The 15,417-nt window shown below is 36.3% G+C and overlaps 1 protein-coding gene across 4 annotated transcripts in view; it reads right to left on the minus strand.

The window, feature by feature from the left end:
* The window catches only part of LOC106494473 (ethanolaminephosphotransferase 1-like), a 55,735-nt gene that overhangs the window by 27,109 nt on the left and 13,209 nt on the right, over positions 1–15,417 (minus strand). For 2 of the 4 annotated variants that reach the window (XM_067290437.1, XM_067290432.1), the window contains exons 2-6: positions 13,704–13,772; positions 9,188–9,323; positions 7,580–7,688; positions 5,327–5,401; positions 1,171–1,439 (exon numbers count right to left, since the gene is read on the minus strand). In XM_067290437.1, coding sequence (XP_067146538.1) covers positions 1,171–1,439; positions 5,327–5,401; positions 7,580–7,688; positions 9,188–9,323; positions 13,704–13,772 — 658 coding nt within the window. The remainder of the gene's footprint in view (positions 1–1,170; positions 1,440–5,326; positions 5,402–7,579; positions 7,689–9,187; positions 9,324–13,703; positions 13,773–15,417) is intronic. The other 2 variants (XM_067290436.1, XM_067290435.1) reach the window with 2 other exon arrangements.

Consider the following 15,417-nt stretch of genomic DNA (forward strand, 5'->3'; position numbering starts at 1 on the left):
CAGAGCAGCTGGCTGCCTAATGTCTTAGTCCTGAGCCAACTTTTTCTCCAAGGACCTATTTTCTAGGGGATGAAACAGATGCACCACAGCTGGACCAGTGTCTCCGAGTTGTTCTCAAAGCACTGGATTGTGATCATGTTTACAACAATACATCTGCAGCCATCAATTCAAATACTAGTTTTCCATTAAAACGCATATTTGAATATTTGTCAAACTTCCTTTCAATTACATATATTTGGCTCCACCTTTCATCTCATGCCTGTGACAGGAAACTTGGGAGACTGGGACTGTCCTCTTCAGGCTACAAGAACCTGGCTATTTAAGAAGCTCGCTAGCCCAGAAATCCTGTGGCTGAGCCCTTGCCTGTTTGTGCAACGAGACTACTACTACTGCTGCCACTACTACTACTACTACTATTAACTCCTACCACCTCATTTGTGCAATAAGGCTATCACTCACTGTGGTGCCCTGGTCAGGTTTATGAAGAGGTCTGCTCAGAGGTAGGGCTGAAAGCCAGTCAAGGAAGTCAGCTGGGAACTGGCTGCAGGCTAGTAAGGAATTCATGTTACTGAATGCTGTTTACACCATTCCCAAAAAACAAATGTCTAAAGGTATGACTTTGACTTATTTTCAACAGTAAAAGCCACTTGACAACAGTGCATGCTCAGTGCATAGTTACAACCTTATTTCCACTACCATATTCAATATAAGAGGTGGCAGAATGGAGAAGGTCTAGTGTTGTATAATACAACAATGCCACAACTGTTAATTAATACTAGTTGGACTAATTCACATAGTGTCTCAAAGCCTAGTGTGCATGGGATAATTGCTTATGGTTTTAGAGAGCAAGATAATTTTTATTACTATCACAAATCAAATGCAGTTAAATGACATTCTCGTGTACGCCATCTGACTGCTAGGCTTGCTGCAAGCCGTTCTTTTTCCTGTAAGGCAATGAATCTCTGATGCTGACAATTTGCTTGAGAAGGTACCTTCATTGCAAATGCAGGAAATACTGTATTCCTGAAGTACTTTCAGGGTTACACTATTTCACATTCAAACTTTTGGCCAAATATATTTGCCTTGAGCTATATTTTTATATTTCTGTAATATTATGAAAACACTAACATAGTTAAAAAAATAAAAATAACAGGAATGATAAATACTTACCACTTGGCTTAGGTCGTATCCCCAAGGAAGAAAAAGAACTCCTGTGTTATACTTTTCCCAGTGTGAACACATAAAGTTAAACAAGACAATGCTTAAATATATATACATTGTATATACAGAAACTCCAGTCTTCCCATTGTCACGGGAACAGACAGAAAAAAAAGAAAGCACAAAAATGGAGGTAGCCCAGCTATCCAGTCCATGGTCAAATAATTCTCCCAGAGGACTACTGGACTGAGTCCTTCGAGCGTGTTTCCCATCTATGGAGTCTAGAAGAGTTGAGAAAGCAAAAGAAACAAAGAATTAAAGCACAGCAAAAGGAGTAACTTTTTTCACATAGATTTCATAGCTATATATAACAAATGCTGATGACAGGAAACTGAAGGGCAACAGTCCCTTCAATACCAAAATGTTAGCATTGCTCATAAAATATTTACTTCAGTTCTCAGGCAGTTCTTCTACCCACAGTTCTTCTACTGAATGCCACCTTACTTACAAGCTTTAGAAAGACATTCACAACTACTTGTCCCCAGTGGTCTTAACACACTTTTACGTGCCCATACGGCTTCTCACCCACCACTGGTGTTGTAGGCTCTCAGAGCTCAGACTCTAGGAAACTGCTCTGGGGAGATTCACTCAGGCAATTAGGTGACCTGATGTTAAATACTTCAATGACTAACAGTTAAATGGCTGCCTACAGGAGTGAATTTCATAAATTTATTGGTATGTGTGTGGAAGCATAAGATAAAAAGAGTCTTTTGGTCAAAATTTTAGGGTACATGAACATCTTACTGTTAAGGTGAGTTACATATTGATCACTTTTAACACACAGGCGCTTGAAAGGTGCCCAGACACTTTAACGGATGTCACTCTGAGGATACAGTCTGACAATATGGCTTGAGCCGATCAGACAGTTCACTGCTGTTGCACAGGGGAGGACCTGCAGCTTGCTCAACTAGTGGAAAAACAACAAAAAATTAAGTTTTCTTCTGGGTCATTGAACAGAATTGGCTCAATGCAGGGTACAAAAAGCCATGGAGGTGGCACAAGGAAGGGGCAGGGAATGCAGGGAGAAGGAGGAAGGGGGACTGGCAGCTGTAGCTTCTCTTAGTTGTATTGTCAAACCATACCCTTAGGCTCTTCTCTGAGACTGTGCTGGCGAGGCTTTCAGAAATACTCTTCTTCTTAAAGTTAAGTGTAATTATCCTGAAACTCAAAATAACATGGAGAAGGACTTTTTTTAACATTACTTGGAAAGTACTATAGCTAACAATTATTAGCTAGTGATAGCATTATTAACCCATAACTGACTGAAGGGAAAATTCAACACGATGAGACCAAAGAATCCACAGCTGCTATAGATCATAGGCTACTTACTTTTCTGGATTATTTAGCAGTACTGTGAGTTTTGTCTAATGTAAATATACTTCAGGGATCTAAACCAGAAAATTGTGGGATTTCATTTTGTCACAGGTTTTAGACTATCATCCTATTATAATACCTAAACAGTTGGCAGATATCCTCCACTCAAATACAAATCTCTTGAGCCAGTTCTCACAACTCGAAAAATTAAAGATCTCATAGGGGATTTCAAACAGGTCTTGCCCCCTCCTGAACCATATTCTCTCTCCAGAAACAGTGCCATTGAATTGTCAGCACCTCATTGAAAGTTACAGAAAGAAAACTGCATGTATAAATTTGAGGTTACTTGAATAGTGTGTTATAAATGTAGAAATTCTTTATTCTATTAAAGGATGCTTCTGAAACATAACCAGCAAATAGGGATCTTAACATTCCCAAACATATGGTCTTTCACATATCCCAAATCAGAGAAAACTGGTCTATTCGTGAATTATTTTAGGTTGTCACAAAAGAATATTCACATTAGATGATAAAATGTATAGATCACAGTGAAACAGGGGTTTTTCATTTTGTAGGAACCTTTTGCTAAACAGACTTAAGCTTATAACGGTGTCATGGAATACAGTACTTCTAACAATAATGGACTAGGAGAAATATGGAAACTGTATAACACAAGCAAAACTGGATCTTCGCAGAACATCTACCCAGTTTTCCATGTGGTTTCACTAGCTTTTTAAGATCCTGAAAATATTTTCTGTTTTAGGTGTCAGTTTTCAAGTAACTCATGACAATAACAGTATATGTTTAATAGTGGACATACATTGTCCCATACCTCCATTGCTTTGGAATTCCTGTGTTATGATTCTGTCTCATGAAGGTTTGTAAGTAAGTCTTTAGTTTTATTAAAGTTTATGTAACATAAATAATGGAATTCAAAGTAACAGCCAGGAATAAACTGTTTTATGGAAAGGGCAAAGATACAAAACCACCTTAACAGAGAAAAAAAAAGAGCGGCACACTTGGGAATTTGGAGAGAGGAACTGTGTCATTAAAAAGAAACTGTGAGAGATTTAAGTTGAATGTTTGCTTAGTTATTTTGGCTCTTTGCAGTTTTCCAAAGGGAAAACTTTTGCCATGCAGAATTAAATCTGAGACTAAATATTTCATAAAGTGGCTTGGACAGCAGACATAAAAATCTACATATGCATCAGTTCATTATAGCTTTGACTGTCAACATCATATCCCTTGTCTTCTGAGTATTAGGAACTATACATCTCACTGGCAAATAACATCTACATTAAGAACCTTGGAAGCTAAATTTCCATTGAGCTTTCTGGGGTGTTATGCAATAAGAAACTTAGCTCCAGCACAGAATTCCTATTTATGAAACAACAGCCACTTCATTAAATTCCCTATACCTACAAAAAGGTTTTCACAAAAGAAAAGGCTTCTTCTGATGATAATTATAGACAGCTGTTACAAAAATCTGACTGATAAGCAGCTTCAAGTGATGGCTGCATCAACAATTTATATGGTAGAAATATAAAGAAATTCTGGACAAAATAATTTTGGCACAATCAGCACTCAGCTAAAGATGCCAAGGCATTCAAAATACAGAAAGGGATGTCTGCACAATGGAATACACCCTCGTTCATCAAGATGGCTCTAAATGCATGTCTTGGAAAACAAAAATGGTATATCCCCCACGCTGCAGCCCTTCTGGACTCATTACGCTCCCTGTGCTAAGATGGAGTACTCTTCCCAGGATTTTCTAAGCTTGTATCTTTGCATGGCACTACAGTGTACACATAGTACGTATTTATATCTTGGTTAGGTATCATAAATATGGTACACAAATATATGGCTACATTGTGCAATCCAGTTCCTCACATGAACCAGCTCCACAAGAGCTGACATGTTTACACAATCTCCTGCAGTCCATGTAAATATACCAGCTTGAGTCCAAGGAAAACTTAGCTCTGTTGCACCATGATGTGGAAAAATTAGTTTGATAGGAGTTTGCTTTGGAAGAGAAAGCAAGATAGCCACGTTAATGAGGATCTCACTCAGGGATCTGCATCAGTTCAGGTCTTTATCTGAACTCACTGAGCTGTGTCTTCACAGAACTGCACCACAAAGTGCAATGGACCTAAAAGTACACAGCCTTGGAATGATATAAAAAGCAAATACGGAACATAAAACTGAAAATGAGATAAAGGTGATTTGAGAGAAAGGCAGCAACAGGAGAGAAAAGAAAAAAGAAACTTCATTTCTAAAAGAAGCTCAGTCCTGTCGCCACATTCATATTGTCTCTCCTGACACACACTATAAGCACTGACATGCCTTATAGGTTAAAACAGAATATTACATTAATTTCCCTTTTTTTCTCTACTTTGCTCTTTGTTTCTCCTGTCCTTGAAAGTATTCTCTGTTAGAGCAAGTGTCAGGTAGCTTCTCAGGATGTCTGCTGTTCAGTGCCAAAGATTTTTATGAATCCCAACAGTGACGGCTTTTGCTGTGAAATGATTTCTATTGTCCCTCTACAAAAAAAATTTGAACTTTAAAGAGAAGTAAGAGCTACAGTCATATAAGCTACAATATATCATTAAAAACTGTAGGGTTTTTTTAAGTCTTATGGTTGTTAATTTTTTTTTAATATCAGACAACTCTTTTGGAGAGAGGTCAATAATTTATCCATTATGTATGTCTTTTCATTTGGATACCAGAATTAGTGAACTAGTAGATAAAACTATATGAAGACTTCAGATGTGTAAATTACTTCAGAGTACTTTACCTAAAGTATAAGCACAAAAGGTGGTAAAAGCACTAAACAGCCACACCCAAGTTGGAACAAGTCCAGGACTGGTACCTGAAATGAATTGGATAGAGTCAGTATAACAGCGGTTAAGATTAAAGAAAGCCACCAAGACATGTATATACATAGGAACAAACTGCTACTAATTAGCCTAATAGGCAAAAACAGAATTAAAGTTAAGATTTGTTTTTGGCCTTCAATCAACATAGGTTGTAGGTGAGCTCTACATTTCAAGGAAACAATGACCAGGCCTGATTATGCTCATAGGGTAAAGAGAAGAAGATAAGGTAGAGCTTTTTGGTGCTGAAGTGACCACGATACTCCACAAACTAATGACAGTAACTAAGCAAAATTTTTCACTGTTCATGGGAAGATTACCCATCAAAAAATTAGTTAATGCTCATGTAATATTCTAAATATATAAAAAAGTGTAGTTTTCAAGCACCATCATTTTTATTAACTCCAATGTGAGTTTTGTACAGCAGCTTTACCATATAGATCTGAACAGGAAAACTTTGCCCTTAGGCTAAGACAGATATAGCACCCTTTTTTTTCCCTTTTGATAAGATGCCTGATATTTTTTTAATGAACCTGGAAGAGAAAGCTGAACTGGACGGAATACAAGGTTCGGTTATTGTTCTGCTAGTAACAATAACCCAAGATTATTGTTGCACTTTTACAGAAATCAGTCCTTTCTTCAAAGAGTGTTCTATTTAAATTAAACATAATCCAATAAGGAATAAACCAGCAGTGAACAACTGTGTATGGGAAACCCTTCCAGGTTTCTGGTACCCTGCACAGAACAAGAGGGAATGCTGGTACACAGAGGCAAACCCTTCCTGAACCGCGAGCTGCCAATATTGAAGGCAGCGTTCCTGAAGACTTTTCACTCATGTCTCTGAAAGAAAAGATGGCACTTCCTGATTCTTAGCTTCACATTTGCAAACCGTAGAATGGAAAACAGCTGTCCAGGAAATTACAGCTTTTATTTTTGATCCTGTGCATGGAATTGATATATGATACCCAAAAGACTAGTTAGGTTGCATGAACATTTTCAGACAATAGAGAAATGATGGATACTGTTTTCATGTGAAATTAAGAATTGGCTTGCAAACTACACGTAGAAGTCTAAACTCTAAGATACTTTATATTACTATTTCAAGTATCTTCAAATTCAATATGTATCCACTGGGAATGTGTCATGTGTGATAAAATTATCCAATAAAAAGGTCTGTACTGGATGCTATTTTATTACAGAATTTCGTAAATATCAACTGTATCAATAAAAATCCAAGCGTATAAAGATGAGGCTAGATATTTATGTAACATACTGGCCCTGAAAATTTAATACTCATACAGGATTATTTTTGAAGCAAAACTACTAAGAAGTATGGCTGCTTCTAGAACTGTCTTAATAAATCTACAAACAGTTCACGACAAGAAGTATTTCCCAAACCTAATCAGAGGCATAAGGTATCAAAAGGAACAAAAAAATCAAACATAATTGTTTCAGGAAGTAGAACGTTGAGTCTTTTCCAAATTGCCTAGCTTAAAGAAAAGCAAAGATTTTAAATATTAATCACCTGGCAGATATTTACTGTAGGCTTTTTTGTTTTTTTCAACAACTGGTCTGAGAATTCCAGGTCTGAACATTCCCTATGCTCAGGAACAGTCACCTCCAAAAAGCTTTGGACTTGTTCCATCATCAGGAGAAAATATGGATTTGGACTTTGAAAGATATAATTTCAAGGAAGATTTGTTTAGAAAGTATTTCTTCTGTCTAGAAGCAGTCTTGGCTTAGGGGACGGCAAACTTTTTTTACGGAGTAATGAAAGGAGAATTAATGAATTCAGGCATAGATTTAGACATCAAGAAATGTGAGACTAATGAAAATTTTATGAAGAACATTAGGGTGTTTTTTTCTCAGTTACCTTATTTAAGAAATGACTGCGTATTAGAATACTGGCATACACTCTAAGGCAAATGAAACATTATCATAGACTTCAAACAGCACACGCTAAAAACCATTTTTAGGGATGAAACTAAATAAGCTTTTCCAGTAAAATGGCCTGAATTTATAATGCCACATATGAGGGCAGATCCTCCTGTATGCTCATGGAGGCTCATTAAGGGAATGGGAAGATTCAGGTATCTGATACCTCCCTGTATCATTCAGACCTATGACATAAACAGCTCTGTAATTCTGAAAAATTACAACATGAGGATAATTACCTGAAGCAGTGTAGTCCCAGTCATAAAAAGATATTAGAAAATAATTAACTAAAATCATCACAAATCCAGAGAATGTTAACACATTGGGAGCAATCCACAAAGGCACTATCTGTTAAAAAAGAAAAAAATTCTAAGAAAAATCATATTTCCAATTAAAAGACCTATTTTAATTAAATATTTATATTTTTACCAGGAAAGGAGAAACCTGTATGAGACATCCATAATGTTCAGATTTGTGTATACATTTTCATTTTCAAATTAAAAATATAGTTTTAATTTCTGAAGTGACTTATTTTTAAATGTCATCTCTCCGCCTGGATCTGTGACTGCAGTAAAAATGTAATTTAAAAACATTATTCTTCATATGTTATACACTCTCCTTATTTTCCCAAACACCAAGGAAAGTTTCTCACGATTTTGTATAACACAACTGAAAGAAGACTGCAGCACCCCAGTGTGGTAATTCAGCATCTACATGGCAGTTTTTTAAAGCATTCTATTCCCATACTATACTAAGCAAATTTCTTCTTCTAACATATGTTAATACCTTCCAGCTCAAAACATCCACAAAACAGTCAGATATTTAGTGCATTACTCTTTATATTCAAAAGAACTCCCTGCTACAAATAGCTCTGTACTTCTCTAGATATTAACTTTCTGCAAAGCCTCTCCCTTTAGCCATAAATTATAAATACTACACTAATCCATTTTACTTTGCAGAGTGCAGAAAAGAACTGTCCATCTTTACCTGATCCTCTAATTCTTCCTTTCTGTTAACCATCCCCGACTATTAGTTCCCTGTGGCTTTATTCCTTACAGTGCAACAGGGATTTTTTTGGTAAAGCTGCTGCCAAGCAGGACAGTTTCTCCAAACTAGTTTCTGAAAGAGTATACACAGCTTTTTACATAATTTTTGGCCAGAACATATTTGCAGAAATACAGTCTAAATGTAGACCACTGCTGTCACTCAAACACACTATCAATATATTCAAAATATTTAAAAAATGGAGGCTTATACTCAATTTTTGTGAATGACAAAGGACTGAAAATGCACATAAAGAAGTACTTCAACACTATAAACACATTACAAACCATTACCCTTCCTCTATCATATTGTTATGTGAAAAATTGGAATGTCTAACATTAATGATCCTGATTAGATCCTCCTCCTGCTATTACAGTACAAACAACCAATAATAATCAAGGGAAATTGTGCAACTGATAATGTACAATGTATACTTTCAAAACCAGGGAAATTCCTGAATAATTTTCAGTTATATTTCTTAGATGTTTCTTCTAATAACATTGGAAAAATTATTACATCTGATAGCTGCTTTCCTTATGAATAGGATTTTATCACCAATTTTAAACTCTGTATGGCAGATCTTACAGTAATAGAAACATAAAATGGAATACCTACAGCTACGATAAAAATGTATTACACACATTTTAATATATTTATCATTATGAGTTTTTAAAAACCCAATCCTAATTTCCTAAGAACAAGTGACAGTAAATATTTCCTGAAGTTCCTTTAAGAGAACAACTCACTGAACAATTCACGGCACACTCAGTATGCAGTGACAGCACCACATCTAATTTTGATACCTGTGGATGCAGAAACTTAATAAGATGGAGGTTTGGCATGAATCTCCTGCTATGCAGTTTGCCTGATGTCTCTGATCTTACATGGAATAAGAATGACTGATGCCGATGAAGACATTCTGGGTTGGTCTCTTTTACTCTAAAAACAGGATCAAAATAGTGCTTTAAGACAACCTGTGGATGAGCCATTGACATGGACATATAGATGCTCTCCAAAGTACTGTTTTAAAATGACTGTTTTCTCCTGCATGATTCATAATAATTGGTTACTGGAAAGTAAGGCCCTGTAAATGCCTGCTTTCTGATTAGGTTCATTATTCAAAATAGACACAATGACATTATTAATGTTATTACAGGAAATAATTTATGTTTACACAGTACAAATGTTAAGGAATTATTTTAACACACGTTCTGGCATCATATATTTTATAAGAAAACCATCAAAGCTTGTTGTTATACTCACAACCTCTTTGGCTAGTAGACACACATGAACAGTTACAAGAGATCTATCCTCAAGAATACAACCTCTTCTCCAATTAACTCCCTATGCATACTGTTTTGATCCTTAACTGACCTAATTAGTCAATGTATTTTGAAGTATTCCAACTGGCAAAATCCCTTTTGTTATATTTAACGCCCTTGATTCTTTTGGTTAGCATTACACTACCATCACCCTATATAACAATTCAAAAATTACAGGGTGTTGAACTTCTCAAACATTGAAAAACACAGCCTGGTTTTACTAGGATCCTACATAAGGATACTGTACAGCCATTACTATCTCATTTACAGACAGTCCAAGACTAACACATTAACACAGTACAGGATTAATACAACTGCCAGTTCCATTAGGAAGATTCACATCTGTTCTCTTGCAAAACCACTGCACACTTGGACATTTTACAAAACTTTTGGTTCCACAAACTACTAACTGATTTCTGTTTTAACAGGTCTACAGTCATTCATGCTAAAAGCCTTAATATAAACAACAAATTTTTTAATATAATCAACTGCCTGTTTAGGTAATAAACTGTAAAATACATATATTTATATGAGACCCTATTCAAACTTGAATGATTGCTTGACTAAGTCACTTGAGACCACTAAAATTCTACTCATGCACAATTCTAATGATAAAATCAAAGTTCACAAGAGCAACTGGGGGTTTAATTGACTTCAATGGAGCTGGCATACACCTGTGTATCCTAGTGGGATTTGCTTCTTTTCCATTTATTGTCCTGCACAAATGTGATTTCTCATGAATACAAATACAGGAATAAATTCAGCTAGTGTGGTAGCTAAGTAATACCATCCATTATCAGTCAGATAGCCCATGACCATGTTTTATTATCAGATACAAATCTTGATTAAAGGAAAGGTAAAAAGACAGCATTGAAATAATTATCAGTTATTTAAGAAGAAATATCTACAGTAGCACAATCAGAATCATTTTAAATGACATGTAGAGAAAGTTAGTTTTCACTCTGCTGACTAACACAGGCATGCTGAATTTGAGCCACTCTTCACATACTGTCATGCAATGGGGAAAAGCTGTCTTGGACAAGCATATTACGGAAATACTTCAAGCACATTATAAAATCAAGGCATAAAACAATTCCTTTTCACTTTGTATTGGCACCAGCTTCAGTAAGAAGTCAACAGATATCTAAAGCATATACATTCAAAAGTCATGCACAAACTGACACATGGATATGACACCGTGTATGAGAAAGAAGAGGAAAGCACAGGAACCTCTTCAGCATGCTGTAATGCTCAAGATTCCCAGGAAAATTTCTAACCTAAATGCACTAATTGTTTGCTTTGCTAATATCCCCACCATGGTTACATGAACCAGGTTATGACAGTATGTTCTCACTTCTTAGGTATGTCAACATCTGAGCTCACAAATTTCTGCATTTTGTTTGATGTCAGGCTCTCCTTAACTTCTTGTAATATAAGAAACACATCTTACAGTGAATGATATTGCAGAGTGAAAAGGGATGATACTAAGGCTTTTCTTTGTGTTTTGGAATATACAGAAACTTGTTCCAAACTAGGACTAAATTGATACATTAAAAGCCAGACCTGAATCCCATGCCTCTAGTCTCACAGTTTTTTTTATTTGCTTGGCTCTGTGATTTTTTTTTTTTAACTCCTCTAGAGTCTGGTGAAGATACTCCCCATGGAATGCTTGTTTTCACCAGATTAGAAACTAAAAGAAAATTGATTCATATTGGTCTGCCATCTTATCCAAATACATGTGTTAGGATGTCCGATCTGAGAGAAATTAGACTTCCCAGTCACCAAAAGACAGACTTTTACTGCCTAATTTTCAATGAACACATTAGAAGCAATCTGTTTCTTGTTCTTAAAAATTGCCCCAGCTTTAATTAATCTCCCTACTGTAATGCAGTGTTCTATTTAAATAGAAATAAAATGATATACTTTAAAATGTAAGTTCAATATTATATTCTAGAACACTGAATATTACATTCTAGATCACTGCTCATAGACCAGTTATAATGTTTACTATAGGTGCAAGCCACAAAAAAATCAACAAGTAAATGCATGCAAAGTTTCTCCTTCTAAAAATAAGATTTGATCACATTTACTATGATATTACTATTTTATTTACATTCCAGGGGAAAAAAGGGTATTCCCTGGTGAGCAAGTGAGTAGAATTTTTTTTTGACTGAGTTTGGGACAATATTTATTGTCACACCTTTTTTTAGTACTTAGCCAGGAACACAACTATCCTAGTAAATTCAGTTCCTAATAACGTTTTTTGCTCAACGGAGTTTTGGCCAATAAGCTTGGTGCTCCACCAGCTTTCATTTTTAGCCCTGAGCTCCATTGCAATCTCCACTACATACTCATTTCCACGCTGTAACTGTGCATTCCCAGGTCCTCTACAGGTCCCTCATTTTATAAAAAATACAACTCATTGCTAAGTTTACCTGGCAGTATCTCTTTAATGTTAGAATGACTGCTTCTACAAAAGCTGAGAGCAATCTAAAAATTTCCTGTTTAATTTTTTATGATACATTACTGAGTACCGTCCTGTAGTGTTCTTGCATCAGAAGGGAAAGTCAAAAATTGATTGCTGTGTCTTCAGTGTTCAAACTGAATGAAATGCCAAAGTAAACACGGTGCCCACTCCTGACTTGGGTTCTACTCTCAGATTTCCCAGCTTTTGAAACAGGGTTTCAGTCCACTGTTCTGGTTTGGGTTCCCCTTTAGCAGGAAGTGAACAAAATCACGCTTGGGTAAAATTTAAGGAGGTTTAAAAAAACTAAAGAGGTCACAGTATTTTTCATAGGATCTATGATGCACCCTTTACACTACATGGGGACTGGCAGCAGAACGTTGCAACCGCTAGAGAAACTTGCCCCAAAAGGAAGTTTTGCATCGATAATGCTACTACTCTGCCTCCAATTTGACAGCAGTTGAATACTTATGGGTCTCCTAACCCAGCACACAAGTGCGAGTAAAGGCAGAGGGAACATGTGGCAAAGGCTGCACTCAGTCTCCGTGTGGGTTCCAGAGTGGTGGGGGCTTCCCTACCTCATTGCTTTCCTCCCTCTTGTGGTGGGAACAGAAACAACTGGCCCTAAATTGAATTTCTGAATTCAATTTAGCATCTCTGAATTGCTTTCTTCTCGCATCTTGTTCTGGTCTTTTCTGATCCTGAAGTTAGTTCATATAAAAACTTTTATGAAATTACATTAAGGTTATGAACAGGAGATGATGATTTTCCTGCTATATTAAGCGTAAGTAATAGCTGGGTTATAAAATGCCAATATGATGAATCCAACAGCATTCTGACCACATACATCCATTTTATGCATATAGGTTCATATCCAAGTCTGTTCCAATCCAGAGATTTCCATTTAAGAGACAGATGCAGAAGTCACTGCTTCCCTGAAGATCAATACAGTTTATATTTATTTGAGATATAGCCTCTATTTTTGCCAACGACAGCAAAACTAATTGTGAGCAGTTCTATTTTTAAAAACTGCAGATCATAATGCATTCGAGAGATGGCACCTCCCAGTCGTTATGGTGATCATGGTAACCGCTCTCATCTTCAGCTGCTCAGAGAAACGCCTAGCTCCCGGGAACAAGTACCCGCGGGAGAAAATGAGACAGCACTTGCACAAAACCATGTGCACAGCACAGAGATAAAGGAATGCTGCTGTTAGACAGCATATGCTGTAGCAAAATAATTTGTACTAGGTAAATCCTTCAGTGTCTGTAAAGCTATTTAATGAAAGCTGTAATAGAAACGGATGCTTTTTGTACAATGATCAGAAAAACAAATACAACCTTGCTTTTTTTAAATAACTCAAAATCCAAAGATACTCATCTTAAATATAGCTATATATCCTGTATTTTTTACACAGTTGTCTTAATTTCAGCTTTGTAGAACAATAGCTATTTTAGAATGAAATCTCTCTCTTGCATCTTAAAACAAATTCTTACATTATCACTTGATATTTCTATTAAATAAGACTCTTACCTTAATAATTTTGTCCCAGATGGGCTGCATAACATACACAGATAAAGGGTTTGTATCCACAGCACTGTACTGTGAGGAAATAAGCAGACTTGTGAAACAGAGCACTGAAGAATGAACCTTTTTCCATCACTGTAAATCCTTCAGCATCTGAGAACAATCATTCTGAATGTGACTGGAATAAATTTATTTCATTCTGATAACCACCCATACAGTTTTAATTTAATTAAAAAGCGGTGACCTGGTTTACAATATATTGTTAGCAACTCTACATTCAAACACAAAGGTTTAGGCTGATGCAATGGCGAACAGTTCTGTAGTCACATTTCCCTTATAAATTCTTACTCATTTTACAAGATCTCCAATAAAAGTCTGCATTTTAATGTATTTTTTGTTTAATTATCTTTATTTGCACCATCAGTAATGCATGGTCTCAGCAGCAGTTCATTGCTAGCATGTAGAATACATAATGCATGTGGAACAAGGTCGTAAGTGGGACACCACCTCACAGAGATACACAGGTTTGGACATAGTAAAACAGTCACATTTCCACTATGCTAATTGCTGTAAAGCAGTGTTACTATAAAAATATGCTCTAGCAGGGGCTATACATAATCGCTAAAATAAAATTTCCCTTCTAGACAGACTTGTAAAGATATTATGTTCTTATAAATTCCAATAAGCACATATCTGCATATTTTCCAAACAAAGTATTTCAGAAATCTGAACTTACACTGAATTGCTGTTGTCTGCTTTCTCCTTACAGCTCAGCATCAAGAATTATCCTGCCCTGAGATTTCAGAACACAAATTCTGAACAATATACAGACGGAAGATTTTAATTGATAATACTATCTGCAACTAAGTTCTTGAGCATGGGCAGGTCCGCTGCGGCAGAAGTTAGTATTCATGTGGGTGGAACATGTAATTCGTACAGATTCTCGGACTTGGAAAGTGTGTACATGGCGCATGTTGTTAGCATGAGGTGTATGAATCACATAAAAATTCACATATATCCTTATACAGCTTTGTCCAAACATATGTACGTGGATAATGGAAATAAGATAGGGACTCCTTAGATTACAGCTTTTTGAAGGTGTTCACAAGCAGAAGAGTTGACAATAGAGAGGAATTCATTTCACCTAACTTTAACTAACAGGTAATGGTTCTCTCCACAGTGATTCTTTCTATAGTTAATTTATCTCACCTCTTAGCCAGGTACACCTTTGGATGAGATTGCACTCCAGAAATATCTGTTCCTTTTCATTAGTTATCAAAGGAGCCCAGGCATATATCTTAAACTTAGGCACCTTTTAGATGTCTGAAATCAGGCAACATTGCTCCCAGTTGCAGTCTCTGCACGCTCCAAGCACTTCCGCAGATGCTCACCCCGCACACCTCTGAGCAGTCCATGGGCCTTCAGCAGGCACGTGCAAGCAGGACAGAAGACTAATGCAGCATGCCTCAGCCTCCGAATGCACAAGCTACGACTTTTGGTCTAATCTTTCCGAGCTACTGAAGATAGGCTATGGGGTGCTCAGGAACTCTCACTAACTTTCCTTTTTCTATGTGCATACAAAGAATAAATTTTAACTACTTTCTGGAGAAAACAAAGCATTTGCTTAGTTATTTTACAGCCTGTGGTTAAGTTTTGATCACAGGTAATAAATGTAGTATACTTGTAAAATTATTAGAATATAGTTATATGTTATGTACTT

This window comes from Apteryx mantelli, chromosome 2 (genome assembly GCF_036417845.1).
Source record: "Apteryx mantelli isolate bAptMan1 chromosome 2, bAptMan1.hap1, whole genome shotgun sequence".
Taxonomy (NCBI): Eukaryota; Metazoa; Chordata; class Aves; order Apterygiformes; family Apterygidae; genus Apteryx; species Apteryx mantelli.